We start from the raw sequence: 14,785 nt of genomic DNA on the forward strand, positions 1-14,785 counted from the left end.
CCAATCCAAACATACCCTAAGGGGTTTTTGGCACAAGAAAATATAATTTATGAGACTTTAATATGAGACTTTTAAAATAAAAAAAGTTTTATCTCTTATTTGTTATGTAAGGGACTTGAATGAAGGATATAAAAATCAAAGTTTCAACTCAAATACCACTCTCCCCAATACATTTTTCTTAGGGCTTTCTCAATTTATTAATCCCATTTTCTATTTTCATTTCCTTTAAACAAATAAAACCTTGGACTTCTTTTTAGCCCAAAGTTCCATTTGAATTAAGTAATTTTAACAAAAAATAAAAATAAAAAAAGAAGCTTCGGGCATACTTAATTCAAAAAATAAGCAATTTGATATTCGAGCCTAAGATTAGGTATGTTCGCACAAAAAGAGACAATGTCATAAAGTTAGACGGGACAAAAAAAATAGAAATCGTGTTTGTTCGCGGTTAGTAACTGCAAACAACGTGTTTTCAAATTTTTTTTATCCCATGTAACGCTATGATGTTGTTTCTCTTTTATGCGCAGTTGATAACTGAGAATAAATAATTTTGACCAATTTTTTTGTTCACCGTTAGTAATTGTGAACATATTTGATATTAAACACAGACATAAAGACGATTATTTTTAAAATTAAATTTAACTGAAGTTTTTTTTTTATTTCTTTTGTTAAAATTACTTAATTTTTTCAAATTTTCAGTTCCACTCTCATTTGAAATCTGCCAAACACCCGTTTCTTTTCTTTTCCTTTTTTTTTTTTTATAATTTTTTTTTTAAGCAATTTCATTTGATGTCGCTTATAAGGCTATACGTGTTGAGCCCAACGAATGATCGCCACATCAATCTAATGATTTAAATTTTCCAGAAAACAAACCACGACGTAGCCAGCGACCACAGCAATTCCTCCAACTCGCCTTCTCCAGACTCCATTGACGCCCTCTCTTGTTCGCCTGAAAGTCAAACATTTGGAAGAAATCGTTTGCAAAAATGGAGGAAAAAAGAGAACGGAAAAGATTGATACAGATCTATATGGTATTTGGACTCTTATTGAGCTGTTACGTTTCCAATCTATCGGCTCTTTCCATCACTGTAAATGATATGGAGTGTGTGTATGAGTATGTTCTTTACGAAGGTGATACTATTTCTGGTAACTTTGTTGTTGTTGATCATGAAATCTTCTGGAGTTCCGATCATCCTGGCATTGATTTTACGGTATGTTCTTTCTATTTCCCCCCTTTTTCTGAATGGCATATATACGAATTATTTAGACCTTTGGATCATTTTGGATTTTGATTGGAATTTCGAGGATCTCTAGCTATTCGTACTTACTCTAGTGGAACGTTTGGGTATTGGTATGATGCTATGAAATGGTGGTATTGACTATTGAGGATGAATTTTAGTCTAAATTTTCATAAAATGTGTTATGTTATTCCATGTCAAGGAAGCTTTCATTTTCAATCATGTGGTTATTTTTTTTTATTTTCCTTACCTTCTTTTCGAATGACAATGAACGGCAATGAATTTTCGGAAGAAAAAATGATTATGGTAGAACAAGAGATCATAAACTATGTCAATTAGTTTTCCTAGCAAAATTACATTAAAATTTCATCATCATTTCCATAATTTAATACCATTAACTAAATCGAGCCGTTAATGGTTATCTTTCGACAATTTCTACCCTTTGGTCGTATTCAACAAACATCTCATTATCTCAATTTCCAAGTTGTTTCTGATTGACCCTTGACCTTTAGAAAGGAGGATGTAGTTTAGGTCTATTGATGTTGTTTACAAGGCTTTATTAGTAGTCATTGTGTAGTTCTTCATCGAGTTTTTATATAAATAGGGCAAGGATGTCACGTTTACACAGGCTTAAATAAGCTTAAATATGCAGTGCACAAGCTATTCAATTTTTCCATTGATCTGACTATGTCTAACATTATTGAAATTGAGAAGTTATCCTACATTATTTTTCTGTTGTAAACTTGTAACTGAAGTGAACTTTTTTGGCATGGTCAGTAATGGGTCTTAGCTGCGATACAACTTCATGGTTGTATGTGTTTTCTCGAAAATTCTGATAGTTCTTAGAGTAAATTATCGGTAGCATTTGTTAGAATTATTTTGAGGAGGATTGATATTTCTTCTTGAAGATAAAAGAAACTAAAGTTGGATGCCTTGAGGTGACTAAGTATGATATTTCATCAAGGCCATTGTGCTTGTTACTCTTGAAATTACCAGAGAAAAACGTTGTAATGGCGATTGTTGAAAATGTTTAGATGCTCTGAGCACAATGCTTATGCAATAACTACAAGATGCTCTTTTAATGACATCCCATCGATTTTAGTGAACACACTCACAATATCTACAAGTATGATATTTCATCAAGGCCATTGTGCTTGCTACTCTTGAAATTACCATAGAAAAAGGTTGTAATGGCGGTTGTTTAAAATGTTTAGATCCTCTAAGCACAATGCATATACAATATCTACAAGGCCATTGTAGTGAACGCATAAAACAAGACAATAACTTGATTAGATCCCTAGGAGCCATAAAATTATGTTCCCAGGCCGGTTGTCCCACCAAGTTTCAAAATATTTCCAAATCTGTTCAAATGCTGCTTTAGGATAGTCAGCAACTCTTTACAGTGTTGTCACAATTCACAGTGTGGGGAGCATTGAACACTTTACTGGTCAGAGGATGGTTAAGTGTATTGGGTGTACAGTTCAGTAGCTTTCCCACACTGACTCAATATATTTACAACGCAAAAACATTCTTCAGTCAAGAAATAATTTCGGATACTCTTACGTAATGATTCAGAACAGTATAGGAGCTTATTAGTGAACCCATGATTGTTAAAGCATTCTTATTCTTGCTTTCACGTCAGTTCTTTAGATGGATTATTAGTAAAATAAATGAATTTCACTATATGTGTAAAGATTAGTAGAAGTATGTGGAATTTGTTTTAACCTACCAAACTTAGATGGTGCTTTCAGTTTCTTGTGATGATTGTGTTCTGCCTAATATGTGTAATTCCATTTCAGGAGCATATCCTAAAATATAGCCTTATGCCTATTTCAGTACCAAAAGCTGTCCTATCTTCCTTGAGTGTCCATGGATGCTGATCGTTGTCTAATTGCAGGTGACTTCTCCAGCAGGTAATGTTGTCCACACTCAAAAAGGAACATCTGGTGACAAGTTTGAATTTAAAGCCCCCAGAAGTGGGATGTATAAATTCTGCTTCCACAACCCATATTCAGCACCAGAGTCTGTCTCTTTCTACATTCATGTTGGTCACATTCCGAGCGAGCATAATCTTGCCAAAGATGGTTTGTGCATATTTTCTTCAAGTAGACTTTTGCCTACAGAATATGTTGCAGTAACTCAACATTTGTCAATTCACCCTGTTGTATGCATTGCTATGCAGAGCATTTGGACCCAATTAATGTCAAAATTGCAGAGCTTAGAGAAGCATTAGAGTCTGTTACATCAGAGCAGAAGTATTTAAAAGCGCGTGATGCACGTCATCGTCATAGTAAGTACCTTTAGTTCTCTTCTAAAGCTATAGCCAATTTTTTGTTTGTCCCCTTTTCACTTGTCAAATGGGCTTCTTTCTATCGACTTTGTCGGTTAATGCTAGAAAATGTGATTTTTTTTCATTTGAGGAGTAATTTGAAGGTGGGGCTATGTTATATTATGCTTGAAATAATCTTTCACCTAAGAATGAGAGGGCAATACCTCTCATGAATTGTATTTAATATCATAATGAGTATCACTTTTATTTGCTTATTCAAAAGTATTATTAAGGAATAATTATATAGTTAGTCTTTATGATTTATTTATTGAGGAAGATAAAAGAGAACCGTCAAAGATACTTAGGCATGTGCCACAATGGGGTATTCGGGAACAAATGAAGTAGATAAAAAGTCAGAATTTGGGGGATTGAAAAGAGGGTGATGAAGACCGGAGATGACGGAGTAGAAAAAATACGAAGGATTTATATTTTTTCGAGGTTGAAATGATAGAAAATCAAATAATGGAAAATGAGAATTCATATGGCGATTATTGGAACTGATCTAGCGCTTCATGTAGTCAACCTCAATCTTTTGGGATTAAGAATTTGGCATTATTGTTGCTATATGATTTATGAATTTAATATCATAAATATTATCGCACCATTTTCATCTTTGAAGCCATCAATAGAAAAGGTCACAAAGGCTTCCCTCTTCCGATCCTGAACTATTACTCACCTAATTCACCTTGTAAGGCTCTTGACGAGGTTTTGTGGGTAGCTTCATTTTTTAAACGACTCACTTTGAGATCATATCAACTTTGATACCTCTATCAACAATTGCATTGATGCATCTAGTTCACAACTAAATTTCAGTCTTAATCTCACAAAATAAGGGTTTTTGAATGTGTGCACAACATATTTGGTTAATCTTTGACATGATATTCATATTCATACTCTTCTTTTTACTCTTATTGTGGAATAAATTCATTTTTTATCTCTTCATCAAAATTTTTCACATTTTTTTATGGTAAGGATGTTTTTATTGCATATTCACTCGCAATATGCGTCCTTTTGTGGCATCTAAAGGAAATAATTTGAAGTTATGATTACTTTGTCTCTTTCCTTTTCTTGCCTAGAATTAGGTGTCGTTTTTTTTTGATGTGAACTCCCACTCGAGTCACTGTACTTATAATTGCTTTCTAAAGTGGCTCAAATTTTCGGCTTCTCTTCTTTGTTCAGTGCTTCGAAAGTAGAAGCTAACTACCACATTACTTTCAAAGCTGTACAATATCCTCCTCCTCTTGCTAGTGCTTTTCGAAAAACAAGAAAAAATAAACCTAGCAATCTTTAAGATGAGTAATTTTGTTATAATGCTCTGATATATCCCTCATTTTCTAAATCAGCTCCCCTCGGATTAATATTTCCCTTACCTTCTCTTTCTTTGGTTTCTCATGTTTTCTTACCATATCGAAGTAAGTTTGGTAAATTTGGCACTAGTTAGCTTGAATCTTTTCTTATCATTATCCCCCTAATAATTGAAAATAATTTCAATTTGTCTAAGCCAATCTACAAACCTCTGTCAAAATTTCCATGAAATTTCTATAACTCAAGTCTCAAATCCCTATCATTATCAACTACATGGCTAGGAGGGTGTTCTTCTTCATCTATTTTTTTTACTATGAAGTATAACCTCTTATTAACTACCAAGTTCCAACGCCATGTTATCATGTCCGACCTATGGTAATTGTTTTTCTTGTATTTTTCATTCCCAAGGTTATCCCCTTCGAGGTTTGATTATGGTTTTTCATCATATGAGTAATCTACTCCACACCAATTATCTTCACTATGACTTTGATGACAACTAGTAGTATTTGTTTTGAGAACGACCGAATAAAAGCATATTAACAAGGCAGAAATATGCCCTGAGACTCCTAAGGTATTACAACTATATAAACTGCAAAATAACATACCCAACTTGAAACGACATAACTCCTTAATAACTTCCCAGTTGAAGGTGTAATCTTCACTTCAATCTTGATCTTCACCTTCCAACAGTTTGATGTAGGGGTGTCAAACAGGTCGGGTTGGGTCATTTTCAGGTTCGGGTCATATATAAATGGGTCAATATACCCTTGACCTGAACCTGACCCATTTAATTAAATTGGTCAAAAATTGAAACCCCGACCTGATCTGTAGCAGGTCGGGTCAACCTGCTAATGACCCATTTAACCTGCTTTTTTTCCAGGTCTATATTTCAGGTCATTTGACTCATTTGACCCATATATTATATTCAGCCATTAATGGAGTTAAAATAGAAACAAGAAAAAATCGAGTTGAAATTCTGAACATTGTAAAACACTGTAAAAACTTTCAGCCATTGATGGAGTTAAGAATCGAACACAGAAATCAGAAAATAAAAAACATGAAAATAAGAACAAGAAAAAAATCAAAGAACATATGAATCACACAAAAAAAAAAAAAAAAAAAAAGAGAAAGAGAAGCTGATTGAATACCCGGCAAAGTGCTGAAAGATCAGGTAGATTAAATTGAAGATCAGTTAGATTGAACTGAAAAATCAAAAAAAATCGAACACAATCCAAATCAGAAAAAATCGATCAAAAAAGAAATCAGAAAAATGGGAAAACAAAGAAATAATTCTTACCTTGGTGCCGCCATAGAGAAGAGGGAAGGAGAAGGCGCACTCCGAAGTCGAACAGAGAAGCAGGAGACTGGAAAGTGGAGAGGAATTGAGGAAGAAGGCGCCGCAAATATGGGTTAAATGGCACCACAGAGAAGAGGAATTGAGGAAGAGGGAAGGAGAGGAATTTAGGGTTTTCCACGGGTCAAATGAGTATATGACTCATATACCAGTAAATGGTAAATCACAATGGCGCTGCACTCTTTATTCATTATTTCTTTATGACTTTTTTTTAAATTTTCAATGGGTAAATAAATGGGTTAAATATGGGTCGACCTAACCTGAATGACCCATTTAATAAATGGGTTAAACAGGTTTTTTTCGGGTTTAAAAATTCAACCTGAACCTAACCCATTTAATAAACAGATCAGGTCGGGTTGACCCATTTAATTAATTGGGTCAAAAATCTAAACCCAAACCCGCTAATTTCGGGTCGGTTTCAGATCAGGTTGGCAGGTCGGGTCAGCTTTTGCCAGCCCTAGTTTGATGTTAGGTGCACGAATTCAAAAAATTCTGAATATTTTTGCTTGATATGAGCATATGAAACCCCAAATTCCAAAAAAACAATTCCTTTTTTGAACTTTGAACGAGAATCATGATCTGCTAAAGGTGACTTTTAAAAGTTGATTTTGCGAAGAGAACAAAAACTAATTCTTGTCGCAATTTTTCTCACCTAACCACTCTAAATCTTTCATACCAAATGGACAAATTTGGACCCTACAAAGTAGTTTTGAGTTAAGAATGAGGTCTTTATTTTGGTGAAAGATTTGATTGTTTCGCTACATTGAAAATATCTTCCATGAAAGGTGCACACAATCTTATAGGTTTCGGGAATAATCTTAACACTTAACTATCACATAGTCAATTAGGGGTTGTTCTGTCAAAAAACACAAAGCTTTTGATATAAAATCACACATACTTTCATTTCATTCATTCGACCTTATATAGGAGATGGAGTACAAGTACTAGTTTAATGTAACCCCTAAGCTTTTTCCCTCTTTGATAGATTGAATACAAAGATACTTTAAAGTACGTGCATCCAAGAGCAATGAGTTATTAGACTTTTTTTTTCTTGCTAGCTCTAGGTAAATTGCTTCTTTTAATTATTTGTAACCTCCCCATGCATGTATAAAGTAACTTTTTTCATTGATGAACCAAGTTTGAATGAAGTAAATTTTTTCTCTTCTCTTGTTTACTTGGTGGATGCTATGTCACAACCTTTTTTCAATCCTAACTCATCACTTGTAGGCCTTTTATGTAAGTTTATTTTGATCTAACAAGGACTTATTGAGAGCAATAAAGGTGTCCAAACTATAGTGGTGTTTTGGGCATGCTCTTCCATTCCTTTTAAGGGATATTTTGCCCTTGACCCCTCAATAAGCTTAATCTCTAATAAATTGTTAAGTGCTGTAATATCTGAAAGAACCTCCATTTGTTCATCTTATAGCGTTTTGCACATGCATCACCAGGTCAAGTTACCGTAACTTATGACAATCAAATATTCGTATCCTACTCCAACACGCCATTCATTCTAGTGGCTCTGCCTAGGTGGGGTTTGCGGTTAACCCTACTGTTATAATAACAACAAGTGGTATTCCATTGACCTTTCATTGCAAACATCAACTAAGAAACGCGAATGATATAGAAAGACTTAATATTGTAGTCCATTATGATCCATAATAACTCTTTGGCACCATCAAGAATGATAAAAGTCCCCCTCCCTCAACTTCCCCCACTATCTCTCATCACTCTCTTATTCCTCTTGAAGTCCACTTTTTTTATATTTATTTTTATTTTTTATTATCACGCCCTCCCCTGATATGTACCCTTGCATCACAAAAAGCGTCATCCTCATCCTTACCTTTTTTTACAACATTGTTGTTCACAACAAACATTAACTAATTTTGAGCCCTAGGTGGTTGGAATTGAAGGTTTGTCAAAAACATAATTTCAGCCACCAATACATATAGTGTCAACATTATCATAGGAACACCTAAAAATAAGGAAATTTGAGAACTTATTGTAGTAGCCACAAGAGGGGATGTTGAGGAGTGAGGAGGTTTTATTCTTCATCTCTTTATGCCATTTTTACTCTTTGCCATAGCCTGCCATGATAGTTTCATATGTCCTTCACCCCTCAATGAGAATGTTGCTGGCAATTGAGGCTAGCACATGGAACATGGTCTAGTATTGGTGGTTTCTTGGTGGCATGGTCATTATGGTGTGGGAAGGAAGGACAATAAGGATGGTGGTGGTAGAAAAAGGGAATGGCTGGGAAGAGGGTGGTGATTAGCTTGGTTGATTGGATGAGTATTTTTGCTCGTTTCATCTCTCATCCTTGTTTTTCTTTGTAACAAAGTACCCATCACGGGAGTATACATTTTTTTTCTAATTGCATCAATTACGAGGCTATGTACGTCCCTCTCCTCCCCAAACCTTGGTGAAAGGTTAGTTGAGAGCCACTTAAAGGCATTGGGATTTGGGACAATGAAAAATGTTTATCAATCCTCCTCTACATATTTATTATTTAGTCTATTGATAGGTGAACCTTTGGGTAGGTCAGCTTGCCGCTTGGATCCTTCCGAGTTAAGTTCAATCAGGCCCAACTGAATAGCACGAGCACCATAAGCTGTGTGGGCCTCATATTTAGAGGGGCCCACAATTTTTTTTATTTTTTTAAAAATTAACAGCTTCAGTTCATGCGAGTTATAATTTTAACTATTTTAACTTTGCTTCTTCCTTTTTTCGATCTCGTTTTTCCTAATTACCAAATCCCAAGGGCCAAGTCTTCAAACTTTTCAAATTCTAAAAAGAAACCTTCCCATGCTTTTGTATTTTCCTTTTCCATAATCAATTTTCGATGCTCCATATCTTTATATTCTCTCTGCTTAGTCTGGTCTTTTGTTTTGATGATTTATTATGAAGCTTTTCAAATTTGGTATATTTAAAGTTTGTTGGGAGGAATTTGAAGCTGGGTAATGGATAAGAACATGAGAGTATAAACACCACATTGCTCACTGATTATATCCAAAAACAAAGCAATCAAACTCCAAAATAACAAAACCGAAGTGCTTAGAAAAAAGAAAGTTGTGAAGTATTTGAAGCATTAGCATATTAGCATTGAAAACCTTGATGTGGTTTTTCTTAGTGCAATAAACGGTTGTTTAGATAATTATCAAGCATCGGAAAGTTTAAAGAGGTAATAATATTTGCCATTACAATCCTATGCTTCTTTTCTTTATTGTGCCCTTCATTTAGTTTTGCTCTCATGGTTCGTTTTATTATTTGTTGTGAATGCTGAATTTTTTAATCAATTGAAAATATTGAAGATTTGTGTGATTTTGAGCGGCTTAAAATTCAAAATTCTTGAAAAATAAAATTTTGAGACATTTTTAAATGTGTATGTTGAGAAGTTTAAAGTGATTTATTGTGACCAGTTCTAAAAGAGACTCTCTATTTACGTTGGATGAAAATACAATGGAATGTTTACTTTCCTTTTAATTGGCAATATATTTGTTGGTTAAAATCATGGAATAGTGAAAAGGCTCATATTTCTTCTTTCGCTCAGGGCCTCTCAAATGTTGTAGACGGCCCTTAGTTCAATCCTTCATATGTCCATTATCCTTTTATGCTCAACAAAAAAAAAGAAGGAAATTAATAGGGCTTTCTTTGTACTTTTGGAATTAGTAACTGAGGCTTTCTAGAGTACATGATAATTTGAATGTCTTTAACGGATATGACTATCATGATACTTTTAGCAGTCGATGCTATGTGTTGACACGTTAATTTACGCTATGGTATCTGGAGTCAGTAAATACAAGTTGCATTTAAGAACATTCTATTCACATGGAGATGGAGCTAGAACTTTGGAAAAATTGGTTATTTTTGTGCTTGTCTAATGGTTGATTTCCTGGTTGTATCAAGAGTTGACTAACTTGTAACATTTTTCTGACTAGATCTATCAGCGTGTCAAACTTGTGGATAAATCACAGATCGTATTTTGAATCCGATGTTATCCGTTTGAGCTTGTTAAAATGTGGATCTTCGTTGTTGGATGTGGATTCTTGTAGTACATTTTCATGTGTCGTCAAAAACCTAACTTGATTAACCTTTTACTTGTTTGTTTGCTGCAGCAAACGAGAGTACTAGAAAGCGTGTGATCTTCTATACATTGGCTGAATACTTGATGCTGATTGTAGCTAGTGGGCTTCAAGTGATATATATACGCCAGTTGTTCAGCAAGTCTGTCGGTTACAACCGTGTTTGAGTAGTTCTCTATTTCTTTATTTGTTGTTATTCAACAACAATGCCTTAGCCTTAATCCCAAAAGATTGAGGCGGTTAATTTATTGTCATTCTGTAGATTTAGATACGAAAACGGAGTAGACAATTAGGTTTGTTTTATAGATGTTTTACGTTCTCAATATGTGCATGTAAGAAGGTTATTTACGTTCCATAAACTTTCATTGATTAGAATGATTGAGAGTTTGAGACTGGATTAATTCGTTTCTTTGAATCAAAGGAAACGTTGTCTATTAGAATTGTAGAAGTGACTTCACTTTACATAACATGTACTCTACTTGGTTGAGAACATTACATTGAATCGATGTTTCTACATGGACTAGGGTGGTGGATGGGGTATTTTTTAATTAAGGCAAAATGTTAAAAAACTACCTAACATAAACCCCATTTTGCAAATAACTACCTTAAATAAAAAGTTTTGCAAAAAACTACCTTACATAATACAATTTTTTGCAAAAGACTACCTTGTAACGGATTTTGGCGTTTGACCGGTAGATTTAACCGTTGACCATCACGTGCCAGGCACGTGGTTCCTTTATTAACCTAAATCTTTTTCATTTCAATTCACAGCTTTCGAAATCGTTTTCATTCCGTCTTCTTTGCAACGATAAACCCTAAATCTTCTTCATTTCAATTCACAGCTTTCTTTCATTCACCTTGCATTCGAATCCCTAATTCATTCAAAGATCATCGTTTTCTTCCAATTAATCAGTTATGTCTTCTTGTTCTTCAAGCGAAAATTCTTTAATTGAAAAATGTGGGTGTGGAGTTCCCTTTGCAAGGAGGGTTTCATGGACCAAGGAAAATCTTGGAAGAAGGTTTAATACTTGCGTTTTTTATGATCCTGATACAAAATCGAGGGGTTGCAAAAAGTTTAAATGGGTTGATGAACTTGAAATGACTGTTTGGCAAAGAAAACTCACTAACAAGCTTGTGGAGGAAAAGCGATAATTGGCAACCGAAATCAAGATTTTGACATCAAGGATTTCTTGCTTGGAACATGAAAAGGAACAAGCATTTTCAGAAATTAAAATGATTAAGAAGAAATGGATGAATGAGAGGGAGCATGGAAATCAGATTAAAAGCTTTGTATTAGGGTTTTTGTTTTGTTTTCTGTTGGTGTTTCTTGTAAAAATCAAGGGTACTAATTGAAGTTTAGGACCTAGTTAAGCGTAATTGTAACATTGATTTGGATATTGTAACTTGATGATGATGAATGAATGAATTAACTTTTTAGTTTTTCCATTTAATTTTCTTTGCAGGTATTGTTTTGTGGTTGCTGTGTATGATGTGTTTGGTGTGTATGATGTTGTGTATGATGTGGTGCTGTGTAAGTTTAGGACCTATGTTTGCTGTGTTTGGTGCTGCGTTTGGTATTGTCTTTGCAGGTATTGATTCAAACACATTGCTTCACAACACAATTGCTGATTTTAGTTCAATTACTGATTAGTCAAGGCTCACTTTTGCTCCACATGATCAGTTCAATTACTGATTCAAACACATTGCTGCACATATTCAACTTCAGTAGGTATTGATTCAAACACATAGTACAACTGATTCAATTAATGATTTGATTACATCTAGTTCAAGATAGTACATTCTGAGTTCATTTGCTACACTAGTACATTCTGAATGAATCAACTTAAGTATTCAAACACATAGTACAATAACATTACATTCTTAGTTCAACATTCATTTGCTAAAATACAATTAACTAAATTCAACATTACAGGGTACAACAACTTAATTCAACATAGTACAAGTCTATATTTGACTATTTTGATCCATTAGACATGAAGTAGATGCAGCATTTTGCGTTTGTTGTTGACCACTAGAGCTAGGCACATCATTCGTTGTAGATTTTTGAGTAGAAGAAGATTCCATTTTAGGCCTTCCACCTTTTGAATGGGTCTTTGTTGGTGGTGGTTTAGGTGGATTCTTGCAGCCCTTTTTGTAGTGACCTAGGTCACCGCAATTACCACATCTCCGTTGCTTGAATTCTTTAACAGCACATACAGCCTTCTTACCTCCTTTACCTTCACCAACTTCCTTCTTTCTCTTCCTCTTGTTAGGCCTTAAAATAACACTTCTTCTCCTTCCCACAAACACAGTTCACAATTCTAGCTTTCGATTTCAGGCAATCGCATCTGTTGTAGCAATACACACTGATCCTATTTGTACCATTATGCAGGTAATAATAATTGTAACCACATTCAATAGCATGGTACCTTAGTGCTTTTCTAAACACATATGTCGAAGGAAACTTAAGGCCTAAAGACAAATTAATCTTACCCTTGAAATCAACCTCAGGGTTGAATGTAGGATAGCTGCATATACCCTCCTCATCATCATTCAATGCACTCAAATCATAATCATCAGACTGCGGTTCATCGTCATCAAAGTATATTTCTCTGTTGTTTTGTTCATCAACCTCCTTATCTACTATCAACCTAATTTCCTCATCATCTATAAACACATCATCAATACCATAAACTACATTTTCCGCAAACAAATCAGAATCATCCTCATATTCATCTTCATTAACACATGTATAATCATCATCACTACTATCCTCAACCTCATCAGCATTACCATCTACATTTGCTAAAACCAACTCAGAACTTTCAATCAATACCTCATCTACCCTTACATTACCCACCTCACTTGACAACTCAGACTGCTTCTTTTTCGAATCACTGGCTTTTTTACGGATTGTCAATTTCTTCATCTTAGCTAATTTTTACGGATTGATTTAGCTAATTTTAAGAACCCTAATACAGTATTCAGATACAACAACAATCAATTTACAAATTAAAAGATATAAATTAAAAGATATCAATTTACAAATCTGAAAAATAAAAAAAAATTTTAAATTATACCTAAAATACAACAAAGAAGTACAAAAACCATAATTAATTAGTAGTACATACCGGATTTGCTTAGAAATTTCGAATGAGAAATGGAAGAAGCTACAACAATGGAAGAATGGCTGCAAAGAAGAAGGATTGAAAACGATTTCGAAGGCTGTGAATTGAAATGAAGAAGATTTAGGTTAATAAAGGAACCACGTGCCTGGCACGTGCTGGTCAACGGTTAAATCTACCGGTCAAACGCCAAAATCCGTTACAAGGTAGTCTTTTGCAAAAAATTGTATTATGTAAGGTAGTTTTTTGCAAAAATTTTTATTTAAGGTAGTTATTTAAAAAATGGGGTTTATGTTAGGTAGTTTTTTAACATTTTGCCTTTAATTAAATATTTTTTACTTTTTTAATATTTCCTCCAATTTCCTAATGAAGTTTCCATAAGAAATGCTCATGAGAATTAAGAAAAATAGAATAGTTTCAATAGTGAATGTATTATTTAATTGAATTGTAATTTTGATGTAAGAAAAGTAGGGATCATAAGTAATAAAAAATATTAAAAGAAAGTTAGTGGAAAAAAAATATGGGAATTACAACTAATAAATATTTTTATAATGTTAGTGAGAAACATGTGAAGATCATAGGGAATATAAAAATGTTAAAATGAAGTTAGCGGAAGATATATGAGATCCATAAGCATTATAAAAATATTAAAGTGAATATGAATAAAGATATTTTTGTCTAAAATTTCTGATATAAATAAAATTTTTTTTTATAAAACAACAAATGAAACACCTAAAAATGTCAAATAGGAGTAATTTTAACTTGTTATAAAAAGTAAACATGTAAACGGGTGTTGTGCCACTAAATATATGATAAAGGTGAAATTATTCTTATCGGATGAGTGAAATGTTTAATTCCCATGTCCCTTTTGTTATTTTGTATATCATCAACTAAATTCATAAGCTAATTTAACAAAAACGTCAAAGCAAGAAACTAATTCAAAAATGTAGTGAACAAATGAGTTTTAAAACTATATTTATAAGTTGAAAGTCATAAGCTAATTTACTAAGCTAAAAGCTAATAAAGTTTTGTAAGCTTATTATCAACTTGCCTGTTAACATGTTGGTGTAAAGGAAAATATGAGGTCAAAGCCAAAGTTAAAAAAAAAAAAACATTACAAATATCATGAGATAATAACTAAAATAAAATGGGTTCATCTAACTTATGTCTGTTATATCATACCTTAAAAAAAATGTCTTAATGTCATAAGGGCATTATTGATCTTATTTAACAAATCTTATTAAAAAATTTAATTTTTTTCTTTTACCTATATTAATTAGTATCGATAAGAAATCACCTTCTACTATACAATATTAAGAAATCATCTAAAATTAAGTTGGTTAAATGAGGTTAGACCA

At 33.5% G+C, this 14,785-nt stretch overlaps 1 protein-coding gene across 1 annotated transcript; it reads left to right on the plus strand.

Moving 5' to 3' along the window:
- Positions 1 to 793: 793 nt before the first annotated feature.
- Positions 794 to 10,769, plus strand: LOC130825227 (transmembrane emp24 domain-containing protein p24beta3-like). The gene is made up of 4 exons (XM_057690346.1): positions 794 to 1,208; positions 3,133 to 3,319; positions 3,418 to 3,525; positions 10,336 to 10,769. Exons 1-4 carry the CDS (start codon positions 984 to 986, stop codon positions 10,467 to 10,469), a joined length of 654 nt encoding a protein of 217 aa, XP_057546329.1. The 5' UTR covers positions 794 to 983; the 3' UTR covers positions 10,470 to 10,769.
- The last annotated feature ends 4,016 nt before the right edge of the window (positions 10,770 to 14,785 follow it).

The sequence above is a fragment of the Amaranthus tricolor genome, chromosome 10, assembly GCF_026212465.1.
Source record: "Amaranthus tricolor cultivar Red isolate AtriRed21 chromosome 10, ASM2621246v1, whole genome shotgun sequence".
Lineage (NCBI taxonomy): Eukaryota > Viridiplantae > Streptophyta > Magnoliopsida > Caryophyllales > Amaranthaceae > Amaranthus > Amaranthus tricolor.

What these genes read in the sequence shown, in the direction of transcription:
- LOC130825227 (XM_057690346.1), top strand. Translation starts at nt 984, where the DNA reads ATGGAGGAAAAAAGAGAACGGAAAAGATTGATACAGATCTATATGGTA. An exon ending in ATCCTGGCATTGATTTTACG is followed by an intron (nt 1,209 to 3,132) that starts GTATGTTCTTTC and finishes GTCTAATTGCAG; the next exon opens with GTGACTTCTCCAGCAGGTAA. An exon ending in TGATGCACGTCATCGTCATA is followed by an intron (nt 3,526 to 10,335) that starts GTAAGTACCTTT and finishes TGTTTGCTGCAG; the next exon opens with CAAACGAGAGTACTAGAAAG.